This window comes from Choloepus didactylus, chromosome 4 (assembly GCF_015220235.1).
Source record: "Choloepus didactylus isolate mChoDid1 chromosome 4, mChoDid1.pri, whole genome shotgun sequence".
NCBI lineage: Eukaryota > Metazoa > Chordata > Mammalia > Pilosa > Megalonychidae > Choloepus > Choloepus didactylus.
Window position 1 is genome coordinate 2,433,488 of NC_051310.1, and position 26,733 is coordinate 2,460,220.

Below are 26,733 nucleotides of genomic sequence, written 5' to 3' on the forward strand. Positions count from 1 at the left end.
CAAGCACCCGAGCGCCCCACGCCCGGCTTGCCCTGCCCCTGCACCAGGAGCTTTCCAGCCCAGCTCCCAGGAGCAAGCGTCCAGCCCTCCCTGGGGGCTTCTTCAGCCTGTGGTCAGCTCTCGGCAGACTGGGGGGGCCCACAGGCCTTGATCTCTTCGCAGGACCCTCCTCCCCCATTCCCCACCAGCCTCTCGACTCAGACCACCCTGGCTCCCTCTTCAGAAAGGCTGCTGGCACTGGCCGAGGGCCCAGCACATTTGTTCCTTCTCTCAAGGACCATGCCCCACACGGCCAGCTGTCCAGCGTCTGGATATTTTGGGGTTTTTCTAATAGTTTAAGGTGGGAGAGCACAGCCAGGGCCTGTTACGCCCTCATGGCGGGAGCCACCCAGGTGCCGGGCCCTGCCCGAGGGAAAGGACGTGGAGCCCACATCACGGCCAGGAGAGGGACCCCACAGCTCACTCCAGGTCACCCGAGACCGTAAAGGGCCAGGTCGGGCAGGGGCAGGAGCCGCCTCTGGGGAGGGCACAGCGGTAGGGAAGACACCGAGGTGGGAACCTGCTTTGCAGGTTCCAGGACAGCAGGGGGCAATGACCCCATGGGCTCAGGCCGTCACCTGTAGGGGTGATCAGTGTGGGCAGGGCTAGGAGACGGGAGGGGGCCTGAGGCAGAGGGCGGGGTGAGGACTTGGGGCACTGGGCTGCGCCTTGCAGGCGACACCTGGAACTGGCAGGGAGGTGACCCCACACCGGATGGCAAACGCCGGGCTCGCCGCTGCCACTTGCTCCTGTGCTTGTTTCGGGCACAGCAGCTGTGCCAGCCGCAGCTACAGAATGTCCCCTGGCACAGGCCCTTACTGGTCTGAGCTGCCCACTGGAAATGCCCCAACCTAATTGCCACCCCACTGTCACCAAACACAGCCCCCACCCTGGCCTGGCTCTGGTCCCTCACCTGAGGGCTGCCGTTTCCCCAAGAATCCCATGGCTTGCCCCACAGCTTGCCAGGGCCCCCCACCGTCCACGGGATGATTCCTCGCTCCCCACAGCTCCATCCCTGTGCCCCACCCGCCCTCCAGTCCCGGGTTCCCTGGGGAGGCTCACAGGGGACTCATGACAGCTCACGCCTCTCCCTTCGCCCACCCCTGCCCTCTACCATCAAGGCTCTGTGCTAACCGTGCCTGCATGAGCGCGCCCGGCCCTGCCGGGACAGCCGGCCAGTCACCCGTGGCGGCCGCTGCACTTGGGGCTCGGGCTGCCCGGGTCCGCTCCAGGCTGGACGACCGCAGCCGAGCCACACGCACTCGGGGCTCCGCGGTCTGCTGTCGGGTGGGGGGCTGCTCAGGGAGGGCGGCAGGACCGACTGCGCGCTAAGCTGTTCTTCGCCCACCGGGGCCACGGCACCTTCCCAGCACCCAGTAGGTCACACGGGTGAGGGTGAGGCCGTGCCCTGCACACCACTAATGCAAGCCAGAGTCCTCAGGTCCAAATATAAAGGGGTTTATTCACTTCTGCCACAGTACAAAATATAAAACATCAAAGGCATCCCGCCCCGCCTGCTCGCCCACAGTTCTGTTCCCGACACCCGGGGCTGGTCACCTGAGGAGGTTCCATCCCAGGGGTGCGGGCCTCGGGAGACGGGCTGACGGGAGCACCCTCAGGCTTCAAACAGGGCGCAGCCGGGGCACAGCACCTTCTCATGGATGTCGCTGTAGCTGCCAACGTCACCGGGGGGAAAAAGAGACACCTGTGAGCCTGTGGGGGCCACCTGGGACCAGGCGGACAGGACCCCAGGACCCCATCAAAGCTCCCCACTGCAGACGGCCTGCGTCAGTACATGTCACCAGGTGGCTTTCTTCTGAGGAACTAAGACTAAGGGAAAAGACTAGGAAATTCAGCAGATTGCAAAAGGGAGCTCCTCAGCGAGCCAGGCAGCACCCGCAGGGCTGTGGGTGGGCTGAGCCAGCCACCAGCAGCTCTGCCTGCTGTCACCCGGGAGGGGGCTTTCCTCCTGGGACCGGGCACCAGCAGGCACCGGGCAAGAGGAGGTGGGCACGCGGGCAGGAAGGCCCAGCCACCGTCAAGCCTGTGGCCTGGAGCCTGGGGCTTGTTTGTAAAACAGAGCAGGGTGAGGACATCTGGGCTGCACACGTGTCAGCCTTCTCCGATGGCTCCTTCTGAATTCTGTGAGCGTTCGGGAAGGGGAAGCAGAAGAAAGGAGAGGCAGGAGAACAGCCACAGGGACGTCTACAGGACGCTGCACTGCTGGCACAGGGGCCACGCTCCCCGGGCCTCCTGGGTCACTGTGGCCCAGCGACCTTGGGCTGGGGCTGTGCCATGAGCGGCCTAGAGCAGTGGCCTGTCCTGCGCTGGGCTAACTCCCCCTCCAGGGAGACGGCAGCTGGAAACCGGAAAGCCCGCTCCTTTCTCAGCTTACAAGGACATGGAAAGAAGACGAATGGAGCTACGAGAAATAGAACTGCATGTCTGTAACTAACCCCCCAGGAACCCCAAGCCAGGCGGTCCACAGCACCCGCTGCAGGGTCCCCACCAGGAAGGGCCTGCTCCGTCCCCCGAGCCCGGCTGGAGCCCACAGCTGCAGAGCTCCTCAGGGGGAAAGCACCTGGCTCACCCCGTACAGGGATGGGCTGCTTCAGTTTTACATGTTGGGTTTTACAACCTGGAGAATGAGTTTGTTTTTGGTCTACAGAACATGCCTGTTTTGGTAAAACACTTGTTTCTTATGAGGCACAGCGAAAGGACGCTGCGTTTCCCACCCACTGCCAAGATGAGCTGCACCGTCGGGCCGTCCCCTCTGGCGCTCGGAAGGGACAGGTCCGATCGGCTGCGGCAAATCCAGACACGCACAGTCACCAAGCCCTGCCAGGTGCTGACGGGAGGCGATCCATGATCAAACAAACAGAAGCAAGTGTAAAAGCTGCCTTTCACCTGCTCCACGCGGCAGGGTTTCCTCAAACAACGAGCACGTTGTATACGGTGAAAGGGGTGAGAAAGAACTACTTAAGCCCTATGCTGACTGCTTGAAGACCAAAACACAGAGTTTAAGATAAAAGGCCATGACCACTGAGTTTATGATCTAAGAGATTTATAGTTCCTTTAGAAAGGATCGTTAAAAAAAAAAAAAAGGTAAAGTTGGGCAAAGTCACCATCATGGTACCGCTGTTGGCTGCCCACAGCGAAGCCTCAGCCCACGCCCCCCCACAGCACCCCCTGCCCACATGGCCCCCACCCACCCCACTCCCGCCCCGTGCCCCAAGCTCTCCTGAGGCGACCATTCCAGCAGCGACACACGTTCGGCCACTTACTCGACAACGGCACAGGAAGAGCAGGCCCCGGCGCCGCAGCCCCAGCAGGTGCGCAGGCAGTGGCTGCACAGGGGCCGCTCGCACTGGCCGCAGGCCGCCTTCCTGTCCACGCTGCGGACGCATGACGAACAGGCTCTGGAAGCCGCCAGCAGCAGGTCTGTCAGGAGGAAAGGCCGGGCGCCATCAGCCCCAGGGGAGAGCCAGCAGCGTGGGCCTGGTCCTCGTGCCCGTCTGCAGTCACAAGCTCCACGGAGCTCCTGGGCACGGGCTCTTCTGTCCCAGCCGGAGAGACCACTTCGGCTCCATTGTCTGGGAGAGCCGGGTACCCCATGCACCCCCATGGTGCTTGGTGCCCCACGCGGCCCCTGCACCAAGCACTCACAATGCCTCGCTGCCGGGCAAGAGTGGGCCGGCCCGGATGACAGGCAGCATCCCTCCCATGCCGGGATGCCAGAACCAGAACCTCGCCCGGCCCTCCTTGTCACCTCCACCTGCACCCGGATTTCTGGAAAGGGGTCCTGACCCTTCTGGACCCACTGGCAGGCCCTGGGTGGGCCAGACGCTGCGCTCCTCCCAGACCCGCTGTGGAGGCCCACACTGGGAGGCCAGCGTGGTCCCACGGGCTGGGGCCTGTCTGGGAGGGCGGCCAGGTGGAGGCAGGCGGGTGTGCAGGGGAGGCCCGCTCCTTTCCTGTCCCAGAAGTTGCAAGCCTTTAACTCTGGGGAGCCACAGGAGTGGGCCCCCCAAGAAGAGGTGCAGCAAGCCACCCCACCTGCCCAGCGCAGCCAACACCTGCTCACCCAGGAGTCACACCTGCACGGGGCAGGGCCGGGACGCGCGCGGCAGGGGCCACTCACCGGCTTCACAGGCCTGGGCGCGGCTCCGCACCAGGCGGCCGCCGGGGCCAATCAGCAGCTGCCCCCTGGCGACTCCCGGGGCCCCCGTGGGGCCGGGCTGCGGGGACTCCGGCAGCTGGACGATGGTGCAGCTCTCGGGGACGCCTTCATCCCACATGGGGTTCATGCAGGCCTGGGCCCCGCGGAACAGGAGCTGCCTGGTCTTCTCTGCGGAAGAGAAACCGTCTCCCGCACGTGTTCCTTTACAGTTCACAGAGCTCCTCGGCAGCCACTGTCCTCTGCACCCTGTCACCTGCTCTCACCAGTCTAACCGTTTCCCAACGAACGGGCGCCTTCCTGCCTCCACACCTGGAATGCCTCCTGCCCTTCCTTTCCTGGGTGGAGCCGCCACCTCCTCCGGGAAGGCTCCCTGCTCTGCAGCACCACCTGCGTCCTAGATGCAGGGGCCCCTTCTCCCTCATCTGCTCATTTTCTCAACAGCTCTAGGCATATGGTCTCCCGCTGGCCTGGCCTCATTTCACTGGGCCGTGTGCTCCCCAATCCCTTTCCCCGCCTCCCCAGCAAACCCCCCTCCTGCAAGCAGCTAGGAAGCTCCTGGCTGAGGAAACTGAATGTCAGCAACTAGGGCCACAGAATAGGCAGCCCTGAGGCTGGCAGGCCCAACACCCTGGCCAGCGTGCACTCGTTCTCGTCTGTGGCTGAGGGCACCGCAGCAACTGTCCTGACCAAGGCATCCCAGCAAGAGCTCCCGGGGCTGAAGTGGTGTGGGGGCCCTAAGGCAGTGGCCTTCTGTCTGACTACATGTCAGGCACCTGGGGAGCTTTCAAAAATTGAATGTCTGGGCTCCAGTCCCAGAAATGCCTTGATTTTGCTTTCCTCCTCGGCCCAGCACAGCCAGGGTGGAGCTCCTGTCATTCTCCCAGCTGCCGGCCCGTGTGGAGTCAGTGCAAGTCACCAGGAAACCCAAGTGGATGGTGATGACAGTCCAGCTACACCGAGTCCCCCACCACTGGCCCTCCAGCCCCCTACCACTTCTACAATACCCAGCGCAACTGCGAATTGGGGGCGGGGGATCACGCGGTGAGGCTAATCCTTGTCTCCAAAGGCTTATGGCTCATTCAAGGTAAAGAGATTGGGGTGAACACTTAGGCTTCGAATTTGTTACAGGCGCTCAAACTGGGCACCCGCACTTATTTATAGACGGCCTGGGCGCTGGGAGTGACCGACAAGCTCTGGGGTGCGCTCCCAGATGGGGCGGCCAAGGGGGAGAGTCAAGAGGCAGACCCCCCAGGCCCGACTGCCTGTCAACTCTTCCTTCAGCCCGACAGCCTCGGACGGGGCAAACCCTCATCTTAGGGGAGTTTGCGTCCAGCACAGGAAGCAAGGAAGAGGAGAGCGGCTGCCGGGGCCGAGGGGAGGGTCGCCCTCAGGCCCAGCTCTTCCCCAGACTCCTGCACACAAGTGGGACCCCTGATCCGCCCCGAAGCATCGCCCAGCCGCTCCAGCCGGTCGGCCCCGCCCGGGAGGCAGAGCAAGTCCCACTTTGTGCGTGCCCAGGGTCACAGGCGGAGGGCCGGCGTCAGGCCCGCACACCCCACCTTGAGCTCCACCCGCACCCCGACGGCACCCGCGGCGCGGCGCGCGGAGGACCACGACGGGCCTGTCCGCGGGCGGCCGGGCGCGGGACCCCGGCTCCGGGCGGGCGCCGCCCCCCGCGCCCCACTGCCGGCCCCGGCCCGCCCCGCGCTCACCGAAGATCTCCCGAGAGTAGCGCTCGGCGCACACGCCGCGGCTCAGCTCCTTCGGGCCCACGCGCACCTTGAGCTGCAGCGGGGCCGCGTCCCCGAAGGGGCAGCCCCGCTTGGGCATGGCCGCCGGGCCCGGCAGCGACGCAACTCCACGCGCCGCGCGCGCCCGCCGGCCCCTGACGTCACGGCCGCGCGCCAATCGCGGGCGCCGCGCGACTCGGGATAGGCCGGGGCGGGGGCGGGACTCGTGCGCAGAGGGCCTCGGGATAGGCCGGAGGCGAGAGCAGGGGCGGGACTCCTGCGCGGCGCGGGAAACGTTGGGCGAGGGCGAGGGCGGGGGCGGCACTGGTGAGCGGAGCTGTGCCACGCGGGATAAGCCGGGGGCGAGAACAGGGGCGGGATTCGTGCGCGGCGCGGCTCGGGATAGGCCGGGGGCGAGACCCGAGGCGGGACTCGAGAGCCGGGGGCGGGACTTGGCGGCTTACGACAGGTCAGAAGCGAGGCTGGGGGCGGGGATCGTGTGCGGCGCGGCGCCGGAAAAGCCGAGGGGCGAGATCGGAGCGGGATTTGCGTGCAGGGAGCGAGACGTGCGCGGCGCGGTGCGTGATAGGCCGAGGCCAGGTGGGGGGCGGGGCTCGTAGGCGACGCGGCGCGTGATAGGCCAGGGGTGGGCGGGGCGGGGGCGGGACTCGGGAGCGCGGGAAAGGGCGGTGTTTTTTGGTTCCTAAACAACTCTCCAAACAGGTTCTGTTTCTTTGTTTAAATTACCAAAGTTTGGCGATGATTCATGTTTTCTAATATTTAGGTTTTAGATATTCAAAGAACACACAAAAGCAGAGAAATGACCCACTGAACGGTCCCCCAGATTTGGAAATGACCGCGATGCGGGCACCGGGGGGACCCGTCCCCTTTCCTTGCCCAGGGATTCCAGCCCGCGCGGGGCGTCTCCCTGCAGAACCGCGAGGCGATGCCGCTGTCACGCAATTCCAGCCCGTGATCGCCGTCCCTGGCGCTGACGTTCCTGATGGTCTCCAAGATGGCTTTTTGGAGCTCGCTCGCCGGACTCGTCTAGGGCTCGGCTGGCTGCTCCCTCCCTCCCCTCGGGCAACCAAGAGCCCTGCCCTCCTCTCTTCCCCGGGGGCTTGAGGAATGTCGCCTGTCCGGTGGAGCATTCCGCAGTCCGACTACCTGGGGCTTGCCTTGCGCCCTGATACCTGGATTTATGGTAACGGGAGCGAACTGGGGAGGCCTGGCTAGCTTCAGGGTCCTCACCCGTGGGGTCCGCAGTGTCTGCCTGGCCTCCTCGTGTCTTCTTTCCTGGCTGCTGTGACAAATGCCACACAACAGGTTGACTTTACAATAGGTGTTAATTGCCTTGTGCGCAGGGAAATGCTTTCTCCCCAGAGTCCGCAGCGCCCTGTGCCTCGGGGGCCTGGTCTGCCTCTCTGTCCCCCTCTTTCCCTGGTGTCCACTGACTTCGGCTTCCGGCTCCCCCCGGGGGCTTCTGGATTTCTTCTACTGTTAAAGGACTCAGTGGGCCCACACCTTGGCTGAAAATAACATCTCCCGGGGTCCTGTTTATGCAGGAGTTCATCCCCACAGGAACATGGGTTAAGATTAAGGACATGCCTTCGGGAAGATGGCAGCGTGGGTGAGGCAGAACAGGCTTCTCCGTGACAGAAACTAGAGAGGGGCCAGAGGATACCCAGGACCATGGTTTTGGGGTGGACCAGCCACCCAGGGACATGGACAAAAATGTGGGAGACGGCGACTGGAGGGAGGGGGTGAGTTTGTTGGGGCCCGACCGCCTCCCAGACGACCCCTCTGGGCAAGGGAGCGAGCAGCGGCTGTGCACTCCCGGGCACCCACCTTGGCGGTTAGCTGGGGGGTGAACTTCCACAGCCAGACAGCAGGGAGCTCCCGCGAGGGCACGCGGGAGGCAGCATCTACTCTCCCCCCACGGAGGTCCAGCCAGGGCGCACCGGCAAGAAGCTTGGACAGGGGAGGCGCCATACTGATGAGCTGGAGCCCTCCCACACCCTCGAGACTTGGGGTGCAAGGCAGGCAGGGAGCGGGCACATTTGAGCTGGAGGGTGCCCCTGGGCGGACTCCCTGCCGACCTGCGCTGAGCCCACGTGGCAGCCCCAGGGCGGGCATTCCCCAGAGCGCACGGAGATACGGTGCACCGGCGGGTTCCCCACCGGGTTGGACGCCGCCCACCACTTATAGGTTTCCGGGAAGACTTAGTTAGAAGCGCCACTGCTGGTAGGTCAAGAAACTGCACTCCAGCAAGCTGTGCCTCCACATCGCCACCTGCTGATACGTCAGGAGACTGCACTCCAGAGAGCTGTAGCGCTCCCAAATTATATACAAACGCTCAAATAATCCTGCAATTTCCAAAACAACCTTATCAAGATAAGCAAATGCCCTGAAGCCAACAGAAATTCACAAAGCACTTTAAGAATCCAGAAGATACGGACAAGCCAAAGGAACAAATTAAAAGCCAGAAGAGATGCAAAATTGAGCAATTAATTAAAGAAGTACAAACAAATCTCCAAAACAAATTCAATGAGATGGCTAAAGACATAAAGGAAATCGAGAAGACTCTACAAGAGCATAAAGAATTTGAAAGAGTAAATTAAAAAATAACAGGCTGTTCTAGTTTGCTAATGCTGCCGGAATGCAAAACACCAGAGATGGATTGGCTTTTATAAAAGGGGGTTTATTTGGTTACACAGTTACAGTCTTAAGGCCATAAAGTGTCCAAGGTAACACATCAGCAATCGGGTGCCTTCACTGGAGGATGGCCAATGGGGTCCAGAAAACCTCTGTTAGCTGGGAAGGCACATGGCTGGTGTCTGCTCCAATGTTCTGGTTTCAAAATGGCTTTCTCCCAGGACGTTCCTCTCTAGGCTTCAGCTTCTCTCCAAAATGTTACTCAGTTGTTCTTGGGGCATTTGTCTCTCTTAGCTTCTCTGGACCGAGTGTCTGCTTTCAATGGCCATCTTTAAACTGTCTCTCATCTGCAGCTCCTGTGCTTTCTTCAAATTGTCCCTCTTGGCTGTAGCTCCTCTTCAGAACATCACTCACAGCTGCACTGAGTTCCCTCTGCCCGTCAGCTCATTTATATGGCTCAACTGATAAAGGCCCACCCTGAATGGATGGGGCCACACCTCCATGGAAATATCTCATCAGACTTATCACCTACAGTTGGGTGGGGTGCATTTCCATGCAAATCTAATCAGCACCAAAACGTCTGCCCCACAAGACTGCATCAAAGAATATGGCCATTTCTGGGGGAACATAATACATTCAAACGGGCACACAGGCCTTATGGAAATAAAAGACACTGTGGATCAAATTAAAAATATACTAGAGGACTCCACCCACACGCTGCCCTGTTTCCTTGGTGAAGCGGCATCCCGGGCTGTTCGCTCCCAAACCTGCACAAACTGTGAGCTGGGCTGTCCTTGGGTGTCTCCGGTTCAGGTGGTTGGCATGAGAAGGCCTCCAGCAGAGAGAACTCATCTAAGACGGCAGCATAGAGAGGATTGGAAGCTAGTTAGTCCCCCTGGAACAACTAATAAACAATCAGGAACAGCTAGTAAATAATCTGGAATAACTGCAGGGGACAAACATGACTGTCCACTCATCATACACCAGCCTGAATTAGGAGGAATGCCTGAGATCACAGCATAAAATCTGTAAGTAAAAACTGCAGATCCAAGCCAGGAGCCCCCTCCCACCACAGCCTGAGCTGCAGTCTCATGGTGCTAGAGAGCAGCTCTCTCTGAGCAGTGAATACAGCTCAGCTGAGCTCCAACTGAGGTTTTAATTAACAAACGACTGCTGGATACAAGCTACAAATCCCCAACAAGTAGACAGAGGCTTTGGGTGATGACTGACCTTGGAGAGCCAAAGGGTGGCTGCAGATTGGCCTTGAAGGGGACTTTCTGCCCCTGTTTGGCTCAGTGCAGAAAGCCTCAGCAATTTTCAGTTCCCAGTGTCTGACCCAGACAAGGGTGGAGGTAGCTCAGGCCGAGAGAGACCGTTGAAATGCTAATGACCTCTCCGTAGGGGGTCTATCTTCCCTAAGGGGAAAGAAGTGGTGCCAAGCTCTACTACTGGCCTTCCATTCAGAAACAGACCCCAGAGCCTGGGGGAAAACAGCCACGGGCCACACCTCCTTACACCAGTCTGGAGTGACAGGCTGACAGGCACCACCTGCTGGGCAGAAAAGCACAGTGACCAGAGGCATCCACTGGGTGTACCAGTTTTCTAAGACACACCTTCAGGGAAACCAGACACTGAATAATTCTTCCTTCTGGGACTGGAGCCCATTTTGGTCTGGGAAAACCTGATTGGTGTAACCAAGGAAACCATGCCTAGACAACAGGAAACTACAACCTACACTAAGTAAAACGAAGTTATGGCCCAAAGGAACAAACTTACACTTCAACCGAGATATAGGAACTTAAACAGCTAATACTAAGTCAATTCAAAAAGTTTAGGGAAGATACGGCAAAAGAGACAAAGGATATAATGAAAACACTGGGTGTACATAAGGTAGAAATTGAAAGTTAAAAAAACCAACTGGCAGAATCTATGGAAATGAAGGGCACAACACACAAGATGAAAAACACAATGGAAACATACAACAGCAGATCTCAAGAGGCAGAAGAAAACACTCAGGAACTGAGAACAAGGCACCTGAAATCCTACACACAAAAGAACAGATAGAGAAAAGAAGGGAAAAATATGAGCAATGTCTCCAGGAACTTAAGGACAAAACAAAAAGCAGGAATGTAGGTGTCATTGGTGTCCCAGAATGAGAAGAGAAGGGAAAAGGGGCAGAAGCAATAATAGAGGAAATAATCACTGAAAATTTCCCATCTCTTATGAAAGACATAAAATTATGGATCCAAGAAGTTCAGTGTACCCCAAATAGAATAGATCTGAATAAGCCTACACCAAGACACTTAATAATCAGATTATGAAACATCAAAGATAAAGAGAGAATCCTGAAAGTAGCAAGAAAAAAGTGATCTATCACATACAAAGGAAACTTGATAAAACTATGTGTGTATTTATCAATAGAAACCATGGAGGCAAGAAGGAAGTGGGGTGATATACTTAAGAGAAAACCACCAACCAAGAGTCCTATATCCAGCAAAACTGTCCTTCAAATATGAGGGAGAGCTTAGAATATTCTCTGACATAGACAATGACAGAGTTTGTGAACAAGATAAAATACCTGCTCTACAGGAAATACTAAAGGAAGCACTACAGACAGAAAGGAAAAGACAGGAGTGAAAGGTTTGGAAAACAATTTTGGGGGATAGTAGCACAGCAATGTAAGCACACTGATCAAAGATGACTGTGAGTATAGTTGAAATAGGAAGGTTGGGACCATGTGGGACACCAGAACAAAAGAAAAAAGATAAAGATGGGGACTGTGTAACTCAGGGAAACCTAGGGTGCTCAACAATTGTAATAAAAGGTACAAATATGTTTTTACATGAGTTAGAACAAATGAATGTCAACATTGCAAGGTGTTAAAAATAGGGGTGGATTGGGGGGAAAATACAATCAATGCAAACTAGAGACTATAATTAACAGAAACATTGTATTATGCTTCCTTTACTATAACAAAGGCTATATACCAAATGCATATGGCGGGGGGGGAGGAATAAGGGAAGGGTATGGGACTCCTGGCATTGGTGACATTGTCTGACTCTTTATTCTACTTTAGCTTAATGCTATCTTTCCTCTTGTTGCTTTCTAGCTGTCATTTTTTCCCCTCTCTCTCTTTCTCTTTTCCTTTTGTTTCTCTGCCTTCTTTGACTCTTCTTCCTTCTTTGTGGAGGAAATGGAGATGTCCTTATATAGATATTGGCGATGGTGCCGAATACATAAATATGTGACTATACAGAGAACCAACAATTGTTTCCTAGGATGGAATGTATAGTGTGTGAACAAAACTGTCTTAAAAAAATGGATTGAAGAAATCTTGAGAGCACTATATTGAGTGAAATAAGACAGACACATAAAGGCAAATATTGCAGGGTCTCATTGATACGAACTAATTACAATATGTAAACTCATAGACATGAAATATAAGTTACCAAGATATAGAATGAGGCTAAAGAATGGGGAGCAGTTGCTTATTATGAGCAGAATGTTAAACTAGGGTGAACGTAAATGTTTGAAAATGGACAGGGGTGATGGTAGCATGTTATTGTGAGAGTAACTAACAGTGCTGAATGGTGTGTGAAGGTGGTGGAAAGGGGAAGCTCAGAGTCACGTATGTCACCAGAAGGAAAGTTGGAGGTTATAAGATGGGTATGTATAAAACAGTGAATCTTGTGGGGGACAATGTCCGTGATTAACTATACAAATATTAGAAATCTCTCTCATGAACTAGAACAAATGTAGGACACTATAACTAGAAATTAATAATAGAGAGGCATATAGGAAAAATATATACCTATTGCAAACTATATACTACGGTTAGTAGTATTTTTGCATTCTTTCATCAACAGTAACAAATGTACGATAGCAAAACTATGAAACAGTAATGGGGGGAGTTAGGAGTATGGGAAGATTTGAGTTTCCTGTTTTTGTCTTTATTTCTTTTCTGGAGTAATGAAAATGTTCTAAAAATTGAAAAAAATTAATTGTGATGGATGCACATCTGTATGATGGTACCATGGGCAACTGATTGTACACTTTGGATCTTTGGATAGTTATATGGTAAAAATATATACTACAGACACAGAACAGCAGATTTGAAGAGGCAGAAGAACAGGTGAAATAGAAGACAGAGTAATCAAATGTGAATGCACTAAAGAACAAATGTTGAAAAAAAAAGAAAAATTTGAAATGGATCTCAGAGAAATAACAGACAACATGAAGTGAACAAATATAAGAATCACTGCTGGCCCAGAAGGAGAGCTAGGAAGAGTGTTTCAAGACATTGTTGGGGAAAACTTCTCAACCCTTCTAAATGACATAAATATGCAAATCAAAGATGCTTGACAAACTCGAAATAGAATAAATCCAAATAAACCTACTCTGAGACATATACTGATAAGATTGTCAAATGCTGAAGAGAAGGAGAAAGTTCTGAATCCGGAAGAGAAAAGTGGATCACCACATACAAAGGGAACAACATAAGACCAAGTACTAGCTACTTAGCGGGCATTATGGAGGCGAGAAGGCAGTGGTACAACGTATTTAAGATCCTGAAAGAGAAAAATTGCCAGCCAAGAATTCTGTATCCAGCAAAACTCTCCTTCAAATTTGAGGGAGAGCTTAGAATTTTCACAAACAAATGCTGAGAGAATTAGTTAACAAGAGACCTGTCCTGCAACAAATACAAAAGGGAGCTCTACCAACTGAGAAAAAAAGAAAGGAGAGAGGGGTCTGGAGAAGGGCTCAGAACTGAAGAGTATTAGTAAGGTAGCTTAAAGGGAAAAAGAGAGAGGGGGAAAATAGATCTAACAACTGAAAACACAGGCTAAGACGGCTAGTTCAAGAACTCCCTTCTCAGTAAGAACATGCCTCTTGCTGGGTACATAATCCAACCCGCCCCACGTGGGAAGGCTACGATGGTTTATGGGGTTAGATGGAGACCGCAGATCCCACATCCATTTTCCTCCCATGATTTCATCCATTGGTGATTGTTGCCTGAACCAATTACTTCACTGTGGGCTGCACAATGGTGGTGATTTTTTCTAATTCTACCATTACTTCCACAATTATTAGCTGAAATGATTCCATACATCAAAACTTTCCCTATCTGATGAAAAGCAGTTCATACAGGCAAAGTGGGTTAAATACTTAACTATTCCCTTTTAAGGGCAAATTTTTAGAGAGAAGAGTCAGTGCCCCTTCTTCCTTTCTTAGTATCATGAACTCATGGGTTTGGACATCTTCGATGTGTTCCAATCAATTGCAATAATTATTCTTTATTTTAAAAGTGAGTTTGCCAAGCTTCATGGTTTTTCCCACAATAGTGGCCTTCACACTTGACTGTGTTCTAAGATGGTCTCCCGAGCGGGAGCACTGGGGACCTGGTCACAGCACGCCTTGGGAATCGTGTAAGACCCCGAGTCTTCCTTGTGTTCTCTGTAGCCCGGATCCGAGGACCTGGAAGAAAACCACACATACTAATGTCCACATTCCACACGTGGGCAGTGGGAGACCCCCGTGGGGAGCAGCTAGTCTGTGGGGTGCATTTCTGCACATTTGCTATAGCTTTAGCTGGTTTCTAGTTTTCTTTCTTTTTGGCCCCTCTATCCTGAGTTCCCCACCTGTTTATTTATTTTGTTTAAAGCACTTAACATTAAAAAATATATATTTGTGCATTTTAAAAGCTACGTCCAGTCCTCTTGGAAATGAAATGGTGTATTAAAAAAAATATAGCAAAAGTTCTTCAGTGATGATAAGCCGTCTTTCAAACTCAATGATCATGTCATAGAAATAAGTTCCAGAATTTCTTTTTTTATCACCTCATCATTTACCTATTAAGTACATCATAAAAATTGTTTTAAAATGTTTTCAACAGTGACATGAATTTCAATTCTAGACATTACAGGATTCTGTAAAGAATTCTCCTCCAACTCCATGTTTAAAACACTTTTTCCTTGGGGTTGTCATTGTTGGGGTTTTATTGAGCCAGGCGACTCTACGAGATTGGAGCCCAGTCACTGCGTTGTCTGCAGTTATGCATGTACACAGAGATGGTTTTCATCTACCTTGGATAGTTATCCAAAGAAACCTTTGACTTCATACATTCGCTTTTCTAAAGAACAGCTACCCATATTTAAAGCTCAGAACCCCGATGCAAAAAATTCAGATCTAGTTAAGAAAAATCGCCCAGCTATGGAGGGAACTTCCTGATGCAGAGAAAAAAATATATGAAAATGCTTACAGGACAGACTGGCAGGCATACAAAGAAGAGATAAACAGAATTCAAGATCGGCTAACTCCAAGTCAGATTGTATCTTTAGAAAACGATATCATGCAAAAACGTTTAAAAAAGAAAGCATTAATTAAAAAGAGAGAGTTAACAATGCTTGGAAAACCAAAAAGACCTCGATCAGCTTATAACATTTTTATATCTGAAAGCTTCCAAGAATCTAAGGAAAATTCATCACAGGCAAAGCTGAAGACTGTAAATGAAAACTGGAAAAATCTGTCTCGTTCTCAAAAGCAAGTATATATTCAGCTTGCTAAAGATGATAAAATTTGTTATGATAATGAAATGAAATCATGGGAAGAGCAAATGATTGAAGTTGGCCGAAATGATCTTATACGTCGCAAAGTGAAGTACCAAACAAAAGATGGCACTGAGACATCTTAAAATATAAGATTGAGTTATATCCATAATGGATAGGCTCAAGAAACCAATTAGGTCTCAATACCTGAAACTTGTAAAATTGGATAAAGTTGGAAGCATTTTGTATTTGATTCTTTTTTCTTTAGCCCAGGGACTTCTGCCAGTTTAATGTATCATGTATTATTATCTTGCCTTAGAAAACCCAAACAGATACAGGTTCAGGCTAAATTTATTTTGTGTTTAGGAACTACTGAGGATCAAGATAATGTATGCAAATATAGCAGTGTATCATTTTACCTTCTGATAAAGGTAAATCAGACTGTGAACTTTTTTATGCTGGATGAAGACTATGGAAAGATTATTCTTGTTTCTGTATATTATGGAGGCAGGAGTTTGCTTTTCAAAATTGTCCCAAATTGTAGAAGCCAGTATTCTGTGATGCAGTTGTGTATTTTTTAAAAAGCAGCCAGAACTCATGTAGGTAAAACTCCAATTCCTACATATAATTCAAGAAAGGGATTGAGAGATTTATAAACTTTTCCCTCATTGTCTTTTTCCTAAAGTAAAAACTAAAAGATTATGTACCAAATCTATGCATTTTGTTTTATATTGCATAGAATTAAAAAATTCCATCTTTGTTTAATTTAAAAAAAACAAAACAAAACACTTTTTCCTTATACTCCTGGGAGTCTCTCGACTCCGGAGGCCTCTCCAGCCAAGTCCTATCATTGTTTCCCTTCCAACATTGTCTCTATTACGTCCTTCAGGAATTCCCTCTAGATGGAATTTGAACTTCTCATCTGTATTTTTCCTTTATGTCTCATAACTTTTCTGTTTTTTTTTCTTTTCTGTTTTTTCTTGAATTTGTTTTCCAGTTGTCAATTTGACTCCAGCAGGTCAGTTCAGCTACGTAATCCTGTGTTTTTTGTTTTTTGAGTTAGTTTTTATTGTGGTAACATATGTACAACATGAAATTTCCCATTTTAACCACTTTCAAGTTTACAACTCAGTGCCTATTGCTTTTTAAAAATTTCTCTTTCTAGGTTCTTTCCCATAGCAGCTATTTCTTGTTTTAGGGATGTAATAGTCCTTAGAATCTCCCTGAGGATATCAATTTGCATTTTGTATAAGTTTTGTTCTGTTCCTCTTATTATTTATGCATAATAAAGATACTCCTGAGAGAGGGATCATGGGAAGATGGCGGAGTAGGGCGCTCCGGGACTCAGTGCTTCCACCAGAGCACCTATTGGGCAGGAACTGTCTGAAACAACAATTTTGAAACTCTGAAGGCAAGTAGAACACTGCGCAGTATCCAGGGAGGAGCGGGAGGAAGGGGCTGGTAAATTAGGGTAAAGACCAGTAAGTCACAGTTATCGGCACCCAGCGCCCACGTTCGTGCCAGGGTGCCGTGGGGCCCAGCCCCTGGCTGGCTCGCTGGTGATGGAAAGGGAGGTAAAAATCCTCTTTCCCAAGAACAGAGTTGTACACGGCCGAGAGTTGATTGCAGCATTTGCTTAGCGACCGTGGCTCGCTGGGGGCTGGCGCTGAGGGCAGCTGTTATTCCAACCAGCCCTGGACGAAGGAGGCAGCTGAGGAGACGACAGAGGCTGTGCTTCCTCAGGGCTGCAGGGTCAGCTGGCTGAGGGGCTGCACTTGCTGGGCAGGCCAAGAGCTCACCCCTCCTGACCCCCTCCCCTGCGCACTTTGGGGCCGTCTGCACCCCTTCGGGGTCCCTGGCCCTGTTTCAGGTGGGGAAGTCTGACTTGGGAAACTCCCCTCTGGCATGTCCCCCTCCCAGAATTTGACCTCCAATGAAAGCAGCTTGAGACAACAAAAGGACGGTAAGAAACTATGGAAATGAACGGTCCAGGGCAGGGGCTTGCTGGGTCTAAATACCCGGGAGGGGGATGTCTGTCTCCTGGGAAATAGAGTGGGCTTCCAAACTCCTGAAAACAGGGGAACTCCAAAACAACTAACAAGCATGTGGTGCTTTGGAGCTGCCTGTACCCCAGAAAAATGTGTTCTTAAGTTTAATCCATTCCTGTGGGTGTGAACACAGCCCATTGTGATGAGGCTACTTCAGTTAGGGTATAACCCACCTCACTCAGGATGGGTCTTAGTTCCTATTACTGCAGTCCTTTATAAATGGAATGAAATTCAGACACAAGGAGAGAGAGAGCCACAGAAGCAGGAAGCTGAAAGCAACGAAACCTGGAAGAGAAGGGTGAGACCAGCAGACGCCCCATGTGGGAGCCAAAGATCGCTGGCAGCCAGTCTTCAGGAAGAAAGCATCACCTTGATAATGCCTTGATTTGGACACTCTCCTGGCCTCAAACTGTAAGCTAATAAATTCCCATTGTCTAATCCAAACCATTTCATGGTATCTGCTTTGAGCAGCCTAGGAAACTAAAATAGATTTTGGTACTCAGAGTGGTGTGCTGCTATTGCGAATACCACAAATGTGGAAATGGCTTTGGAATTGGATAATAGGAAGAGGCTAGAAGAGCTGTGAGGCATTTGATAGACCAGGCCTAGACTGCTTTGAAGAAACTGCTGGTAGAAATATGGACGCTAAAGATGCTTCTGATGAGGCCTTAAACAGAATTGATGAATGTGTCACTGGAAACTGGAAGAAAGGTGACCTTCATTTTAAAGTGGCAGGAAAAGCTGAGTTCTGATGTCAGATGGAAGGCAGAATACGAGAGCAATGAGCGTGGATATTTAGCTGAGGAGATTTCCAAGCTAAGTGTGGAAAGTGTGGCCTGGCTTCTCCTTGCAGCTTATGGTAAAATGTGAAACGAAAGGGATAAGCTGAGAACTCCTGGGTACAAAGAAACCAGCAGTCAATGGTTTCGAAGATTCTGAGCTTCTGGAAAGCGAGTCCCCAGAGAATAGAGCCCCATGTGTATTTAAGCAGCCGCCATCTCAGGACAAGCCGGGCTTGGAGACGGAGTTATCCAGACAGGATCTGTGGAAAGTCCTATTGCCTGACGGTTGGGACCCTTGTGTGCTGCACGCAAAACCGACAAGTTTTTTGCAAGATCTGTATGGACAGGACCACTGCCAGCCTGGACTAAAAGGGCCAGAAAAGGGACAGAATGAAGGAAAAATGACTTCACAGGCAGAACCATGGAGCACAGGCTGAGGTCTGAGCAAAGGCCGTCTCCAAAATTAATGGGGGGGGGGGGGTAGTTAGGGATATGGGAGGATTTGAGTTTCCTTTTTTTGTCTTTATTTCATGAAAATGATCTAAAAATTGGAAAAAAAATTAGTTGTGGTGATGGATGCACAGCTGTATGATGGTACCATGGGAAATTGATTTTACACTTTGGATCTTTGGATAATTGTATGGTATGTGAACAATTTCAATAAAAAAATAAAAATAAATAAAAAAATAAGTGACCTATGAGAAAAAGAGAATAGAGTAGGTATGGGAAAGTAGACTGAGTAAAATATTACTTTTATTTCACAGACTTTTGCATTTCACTATATTAATAAATATTTTTAAATAAGCATATTAAATAAATTTAAATAATTTTGTAAAAATTAAAAAAAAACTTAAACATTAGAGGTAAGACCACAAAACTTTTAGAAGAAAATGTAGGAAAATATCTTAAAGATATTTTGATAGGAGTTGGTTTCCTAGATCTTACACCCAAAGCGCAAGCAGTGAAAGAAGAAATAGATAAATGGGATCTTCTCAAAATTGAACACTTTTATGCATCAAAGAACTTTGTCAGGGAAGTAAAAAGGCAGCCTATGCATTGAGAGACAATATTTGGAAACAACATATCAGATAAAGGTTTAATATCCAGAATATATGAAGTGATCCTACAATTCAACAACAAAAAGACAAATAACCCAATTGAAAAATGGGAAAAAGAAATGGACAGTTTTCCAAAGAGGAAATACAAATGACTCAAAAACATATGAAAAGATGCTCAACTTTACTAGCTATTAGGGAAATGCAAATCAAAACCCCAATGAGACATCATTTCACACCTACCAGAATGCCCACTATAAAAAAAAAACAAAAAACAAAAAACACCAAAAAACCAGAAAACTACAAGTGCTGGAGAGGAAGTAGAGAAAGAGTTACCCTTAATCACTGTTGGTGAGAACGTGGAATGGTGTAATTGCTCTGGAAGGTAGTTTGGCGGTTCCTCAGGAAGCTAAGTATAGAATTCCCGTATGATCCAGTAATCCCATTACTAGGCTTGTACTCAGAGAAACTGAAGGCAGGGACACGAATGGACATTCGTACATCAATGTTTGTATCATCATTATTCACGATTGCCAAGAGATGGAAACAGCTCAAATGTCCATCAGTGGATGAGTGGATAAACAAACTGGTGTGTACACACAGTGGAATATTATGCAGCTGTAAGAGAGAATAAAGTCATAGCAGATACAACAATGTGGATGAACCTTGCGGACATTATGTTGAGCAGAGTTAGCCAGAAACTACAGGACAAAAACTGTACAGTCTCATTAATATGAATAACTATAATGAGCAAACTCTGAGAGTTAAAGTTGAGAACACAGGTTATCAGGAGATATAGAAAGAGCGTAGAGATTGGGCATTGAAATAAGTACAGAATGTTGAACAGGATTCACTGTGAAGGTCCAGAAATGGATAGCACAGTACTGTGTGATGGTAGCCCAATATTGTAAGTATAATGAATAAAGGTGAGTGTGAGCAGGGTTGAAAGAGGAAGGTGAGGGGCATGTATGACACCAGAAGGAAAGACAGAAGATAACTTATATCTTAGCAAAAACTAGAGTAGACAATGATGGTGACTGAATGTAGAAATATAAGAAAGTTTTTACATGGGGAGAGCAAGTGAATGTCAACATTGTAAGGGGTTGAAAATGGGATGGTATATGGGAAAAAATACAATCAATGCAAACTAGGATCTATAGTTAACAGTAGCATTGTAATATTCTTCCATTAATTGTAACAAAGGCAATACACCAAACCTAAATGTCAATGGAGAAGGATATAAAGGAAGGGTATGAGATTCTTTTTGTTCTTTCTCTTTCTCTCTTTCTATTTTATTTTATTTTATTTTATTTTTATCTTATTCTTTATTTTTTTTTCTTCCTCTTTCTTTGTGGAAGAAATGGAAATGTTCTCATATAGATTGTGGTGGTGAATATACTGGGAGCTATTGATTGTTCACTTAGGATGGATTGTATGGTGTGTGAATAAAACTGTTTAAAAAATAAACAGAAAGATACAAGTGCAGGAGGTGTGGAGAGAGAGAGATACCTATTAACTGTTGGTAAGGAAGTAGAATGGTGCAGCTCCTCTGGAGGGCAGTGTGGTGTGCCACAGGAGGCTAAGTATGGGGTTGCCATATGATCCTGCAACCCTGTTATTTGGTATATGCTTGGAAGAGCTGAAAGCAGGGACACGGATAGGCGTTTGCACACTGGTGTTTATGGTGGCATTATTCACAATTTGGATGGAGGCAGACTAAGGGTACATCGATGGTGAACGGAATGGTGAACTGTGGTGTATACATACAATGGAATACTGAGAAGCCGCAAGAAGGAATGAAGTTGTAAGGCATGCCACTAGATGAATGAAGCTTGAGGACATTATGCTGAGTGAAATAAGCCAGAAACCAAAGGACAAATATTGTTAGGCCCAACTAACATAAAATAACTATAGTGAGCAAACGCTGAGAACTGAATTCCAGAGCAGGGGATGGAACATGGGCAGAGATTGGCGATCGATGATGCAGGGGTGCAGAATGTTCAATAAGTCTCAATGTGAAGGTTCATAGACTGTAAGCTCTTAAAACAGTCGCATCTATTCCTGAGATTTAACTGTTATTTAAGAGATGTTTATTTGGTACACAATTTATATTCTCTGTAGAACACTGTCAAATTTAACTTCTATGATCAGTTTATTTAAACAACATAATTACATGGAACCTAGAAAAGGGAATGTGATTTTGTTAGTCTGTAAAGGATAGTGCAATACCCGATACACCCCAGAGTATTTTGGGCAGAAAATAAAAAAAAGTATTTGCAAAGTCCCCTTGAGAGACTGGGGAAATTGTGGAAATATTGAATTTACCTGGGGAATTCTTGATATTCTCACAAGCATTGGGGACTACCAATTTAATAAGTCAAGTCCTCAATCTTGGGGCTTGCCCTCCCTTATGGAACTTATCCTGCAAAGGAGAGGCTAAGCCTACTTAAAATTTTGCCTGAGTCACCCCTGGAGAACTTCTTTTGTTGCTCAGATACAGCCTCTCTCTCTAAGCCAACTCTGCAGGTAAACTCATTGCCCTCCCCCCTGTGTGGAACATGGCTCCCAGGGGTGTAAATCTCCCTGGCAACGTGAGACATGACTCCCGGGCATGAGCCTGGACCTGGTATTGTGGGATTGAGAACATCTTCTTGACCAAAAGGGGGAAGAGAAATGAAACAAAATAAAGTTTCAGTGCTAAGAGATTTCAAATAGAGTTGAGAGGTCATTCTGGATGTTATTCTTATGCATTATATAGATATTCCTTTTTAGTTTCTAGTGTATTAGAATAGCTGGAAGAAAATACCTGAATCTGTTGAACGGTAATTCAGTAGACTTGATTCTTGATGATAATTGTAGAACTACATTGCTTTCATCATGTGACTGTGTGATTGTGAAAACCTTGTGAAAAGGTTTGTAAAAGGATTGTGAAATCCTTTTACCCAGTGTATGGGCAGATGAGTAATAAAATTAAGACATGCACGTGCACACACACACACAGAGACACATAATGGGGAGGGATAAGAGATATGGGATGTTTGGGGTGTTCTTTTTTATTTTATTTATTTTATTTTTATTTTTTTCTTTATTTTGCAGTAATGAAAATGTTCCAAATTTGGTTGTGGTGATGAATGCACAACTATATGATACTGTGAGCCATTGAATGTATACTTTGGATGGATTACATGGTGTGTGAATATATCTCGATAAAATTGCAATTTAAAAAATGTAAATGGATTAACCTCTCCAGCCAAAAGGCAGAGACTGGCAGAACGGATAAAAAAGCATGACCATCTACAAAAGACTCACCTTAAGTTCAAAGAATAAGGAGGTTGAAAGTGAAAGGTTGGAAGAAAGATATACCTTGTGTTCTGGTTTGCTAATGCTGCCATTTGCAAAAAAAGTGGTGTTCTCCAAAATGCCTCTGTGTCAGCCCTTAAGGCAAACTCTGGGCTAGTATCTCCAAAGCATCAGCAAAACTCTGCTTTCAACAGCTGTCTTCGAAATGTCTCTGTAAGTTGCAGAAGCAAGCTCCGTCTCTCTGAGCTCTTATGTAGTGCTCCAGTCAACTAATCAAGGCCCACACTGAATGGGCGGGGTCACACCTCCATGGAAATTATCTAATCAGAGTTATCACCTACAGCTGGGTGGATCACATCTCCATGGAAACAACCTAATCCAAAGGTTCCAACTTAATCAACATTAATGCATCTGCCCCCACAAGATTGCATCCAAGAACATGGCTTTTTCTGGGGGACACAATATTTACAAACCAGTACACCATGCAAGTGGTAACCAAAGCAGAGCTGGGGTAGCTATACTAATATCAGATAAAATAGACTTAAGTAAAAACCGCCATGAGAGACAAAGGAGGTCATTTTATACTGATAAATGGGTCAATTCAACAGGAAGATGTAGCAGTTATAAATGTATATGCACCTAACAGCAGAGTCCCCAAATAAATGACAGATTTGAAGGGAGAAATTGATATTCTACATCAATACACCACTTCAATCATGGACAGAGCACTTTGTCAGAAGATCAATAAGGAAATTCGAGACGTGGACGACACTCTTAACCAACTACACCTAACAGGTGTATATTGAACACTTCATACAATGTATGATTTCAACCACCACACGATGGAGCTAGGTGTCAATAATAGAGGGAGAAATTGAAAATTCACAAATATGTGGAAATTAAACAACATACTCTTTTTTAATGCGTTTTTTATTGTAAACTTTAACTTATATACATAACAGTGATAACTTTCAAAGCACAATTTAACAAGTAGTTAGCAAATCTCAAAGAATGTCATGGGTCAGAGTTCTACAACTTCAGCCATTTCCATTATTGTAAAATATACGTACAGAAAGGTGTCATCTCACCATGTACAGCTCAACAAGCAGTTATATAGGTAATTTCACAGTTGCAGTTCTTTCCTTATTATGAAATATAGGGTATATACAGAAAGGTGAAGACTTTCAAAGTAAAATTCAAAGAGTAGTTACAGAGCAAATTTCAAAGAATGTTATAGGTTACAGTTTCACCATGTCTTTTACCTCCTCCCAGCTATTCCAACACCCCAGCATCTAACATTTTATATATATCAGAGTTCAGACAGAAACCCTTGCATTTATGGCCAACTGATTTTTGACAAGGGGGAAGGACCACTCAGTTGGGAAAGAACAGTCTCTTCAACAAATGGTGCTGGGAAAACTGGATGTGCATTTGCAAAAAATTAGGAGGACCACTATCTCACACTTTATACAAAAATCAACTCATAAGGATCAAACACTTAAATATAAGAGGCAGAACTATCAAACTCTAGAAGAAAATGTAGGGAAGTGTCTTCAGGACCTTGGGTTAGGTGATGGAGATGTTTTGGTGATGGATGGTGTGATAGTGGCACATCATTGTGAACACGATTAACAGCACTGAAATGTGTCTGAATGTGATTAAAGAGGGGAATGTTAGCTTCTCTATGTGGTAATAGAACACAAATTTAAAAAAATCCATGGATCTGCACTACACGAGCACTGAGCCCTAACTGCAACCATGGACTAGGGTCGACAGTACGAGGATAGACCTGTGCCTTCTTTAGTTGTAGCAAACTTTCCACCCCAATGTGAGGTGTTCATAGCAGGGTGGTACAAGGGAATCCTCTGTTTTATGCAGGATTGTTCTCTAAACACACAACTTCTCTAATAAAAGGAAAAAATAATTACTATTCAAACTCAGGGTGTAAATACAAGCATAAATCTCATTTTTCCAATTCAGTGCTAGAAACCCCATGTTGTGTGTTCTGGTTTGCTGATGCTGCTGGAATGCAAAACACCAGAAATGAACTGGCTTTTACAAAGGGGGTTTATTTGGTTACAAGGTTACAGTCTTAAGGCCATAAAGTGTCCATCAATAATGGGGCACCGTCACTGCAGAAAGGCCATTGGCATCCGGAAAACCTCTGTTAGCTGGGAAGGCACGTGGCTGGTGTCTGCTTGCTCCCAGGTTGTGTTTCAAAATGGCATTCTCCAAAATGTCTGCATCAGCTTCCATCAGTCGTCATCAAAATGTCTCTCAGCTCCAGCTCACTATGAGCTCCTTCTGTCTGAGCTTATAAAGTGCTGCAGTAAACTAAACAAGGCCCACACTGAATGGGTGGGACCAAGCATCCATGGAAATCAGAGTCATCACCCAGTCAGAGTCATCACCCACAGTTGGGTGGGTCACATCTCCGTGGACACTGAACCAATAGGTTCCAACCCAATCCACACTAATACGCCTGCCCCCCACAAGAATGCATTAAAGAATACGGCTTTTTCTGGGAGGCATAAATATACAAACCACGACACTGTGTGATAGAGAAATTCCCTTTGAATTGTCCAGGGTTCCCGAGGCTTCCTCGGTGCAGAGGGGAGGCGGGAGGTGGGCCTGAACCCTGCTGTGGCCTCCCCTGGACACCAGCAGCCCCCCGCTGCCTGGCCGGGCTTGATTCCTCCTCCTTGGGGGGCCTCCCTGCGGCTTCTCGGGGCCTTCCTGGCGCTCCCCAGAGCGCGCGTCCTCACCGCGCTCCCCCTTGGCTTCTTCCCAGCCCATCTGACTCCCACGGGAGCAAAACCAAATGCAACTTCCCACTTGGAAGAGGGAGCCCCCCTTTTCCCCCTGGGGGTCCTGCCGAGGCCCAGCCAGCCCCAGGGCCCAACCTCCCTCCCAGGGCTGCTCGTCCCCGCTGCTCAGGCCGCCACTGGACAGGCCTGGACTTGCCTGGTGGTGACTCTCCCGGACCCCACCTCCACACAGATCTCTCCTGGGCTCCCCGAGTCCCCGGGGGCCCCAGGTCCTCACCTGCGTCCCGGCCCCTCTGGCTGCTGCCCTGTGTCAGTGCTTCCAGGTGTAGCCGCTGGGCGGGAGATGGGGGGGCGGGCGGCTGCGCCCAGGCTGACCCCCAGGCTGGCTGCTCCGGCTTGCCCCCGCGCCCCACAGGCTGCCCTGCACTCCCCGGTGGGTCCCTGTCCCACTCCACATCGCCACTCACCCCGCTCCCTGGCACCGTCTGGGGGATCTGCCTCTGCAGCCACGTGCTCTGTGGTCTCGGCTGCAGACGAGCCTCAGGGGGAAGGCAGCAAGTGGCCAGAGCAGCCACCACGGAGGCCTGGCCCCTGCGCTCCAGCCTGGCGCAGGCCGTGTCCCGATCAGTCCTTGGTGCTTCTGTGACATCGGATCGCCTGGGATCCTCCTTTTCCCAGCAGGCCACTGGTCACCTGCTGAGGGGCTGCCTTTGACCTGAAGCCTCCCTGGAGCCTCCCTGGGTCCCACCTGGGCTGGGGGTTGGGGGGTTACGTGAGCACTTGGCCTTGGAGACACTATGTGACCTTGGGCAAGGGGTCAGCCTCTCTGTGCAGCATCCCCAGTGAATCAAGAACAAGCAACAGCCCCCCATGAGGGAGTTCCGGGGACTCACCAGCTTCTTTGGAAAGAGCTCACAGCTGAGCCCGGCTCTTACCTCAGCATCATGTAACGTAAACATTAGCCCTCTTTACATATTACTATTTGCCTGTTGCTTGCATCTGATTTTCTGTCCAGTGTTTGCTTTTCTCTCCAGTACTCGGGAGCACTGTGAGCGTCTGGAATCTGCAGTGCCTCCAGGTGCTTCTCAGGCAGGGAAAGCATTACAGGAATTTAGATTTTCAAAGGTTAGATGCTATTTTTTAATACAGGCACACCTCATCTTACTGTGCTCTGCTTTACTGCACTTCGCAGATACTGCGTTTTTTACCAGTGGAAGGTTTGCGGCAACCCGGCCTGGAGCAGGTCTGTCGGCGCCATTTTTCCAAAAACACCTGCTCAGGTCAAGTCTGCATCACATTTTAGTTAAGCACGTGCACTGCTTTGTGGACATTTTGCTAGTGCACACCTAATGGACTCCAGTTTAGGGTAAGCCTAACTTTCCTATGCACCGGGAAACCAAACACTTCGTGACGCGCTTCATTGCAGCCCTCGCTCCCTGGCGGGGGTCCGGCCGCGAGTCCACGGCGTCTCCGGGTCCCCCAAGGTCTCCAGCGTCCCGACCGAGGTGCTGCACCCTCATGGCTGCACGGTCAGTGCCTCACCCCTGCACGCCGCACCCGGATCACCTCCGCTTCACGGAGACGAGGCCTGGAACGCAGGCGGCCGCGGTTAAATGCGCCCTTCCCATCGG

The 26,733-nt window shown here is 49.2% G+C and overlaps 2 protein-coding genes across 2 annotated transcripts; one reads left to right on the top strand and one right to left on the bottom strand.

Annotated features, from left to right (window-relative positions):
- Window positions 1-1,476: 1,476 nt before the first annotated feature.
- On the bottom strand, window positions 1,477-6,089 carry SIVA1 (SIVA1 apoptosis inducing factor). The gene is made up of 4 exons (XM_037835230.1): window positions 5,932-6,089; window positions 4,181-4,387; window positions 3,324-3,480; window positions 1,477-1,712 (listed from the first exon to the last, which is right to left on the bottom strand). The coding sequence occupies exons 1-4, from the start codon at window positions 6,047-6,049 to the stop codon at window positions 1,655-1,657; spliced, it is 540 nt and encodes a 179-aa protein (XP_037691158.1). The 5' UTR covers window positions 6,050-6,089; the 3' UTR covers window positions 1,477-1,654.
- Window positions 6,090-7,077: 988 nt separating this feature from the next.
- On the top strand, window positions 7,078-15,428 carry LOC119530978 (transcription factor A, mitochondrial-like). Its single transcript, XM_037831624.1, is given in 5 exon segments — window positions 7,078-7,153; window positions 7,609-7,712; window positions 7,810-7,988; window positions 14,655-14,799; window positions 14,801-15,428. Coding segments are annotated over 5 exon segments (999 nt in total). The 3' UTR covers window positions 15,296-15,428.
- Window positions 15,429-26,733: the final 11,305 nt, after the last annotated feature.

Excerpts from the sequence above, each read along its gene's own strand:
- SIVA1 (XM_037835230.1), bottom strand. The coding sequence starts at position 6,049 with ATGCCCAAGCGGGGCTGCCCCTTCGGGGACGCGGCCCCGCTGCAGCTC. Across the intron at positions 3,481-4,180 it reads CGCCCAGGCCTGTGAAGCCG|ACCTGCTGCTGGCGGCTTCC; the intron begins GTGAGTGGCCCC and ends TCCTCCTGACAG. Across the intron at positions 1,713-3,323 it reads TCTTCCTGTGCCGTTGTCGA|CTACAGCGACATCCATGAGA; the intron begins GTAAGTGGCCGA and ends TGACGTTGGCAG.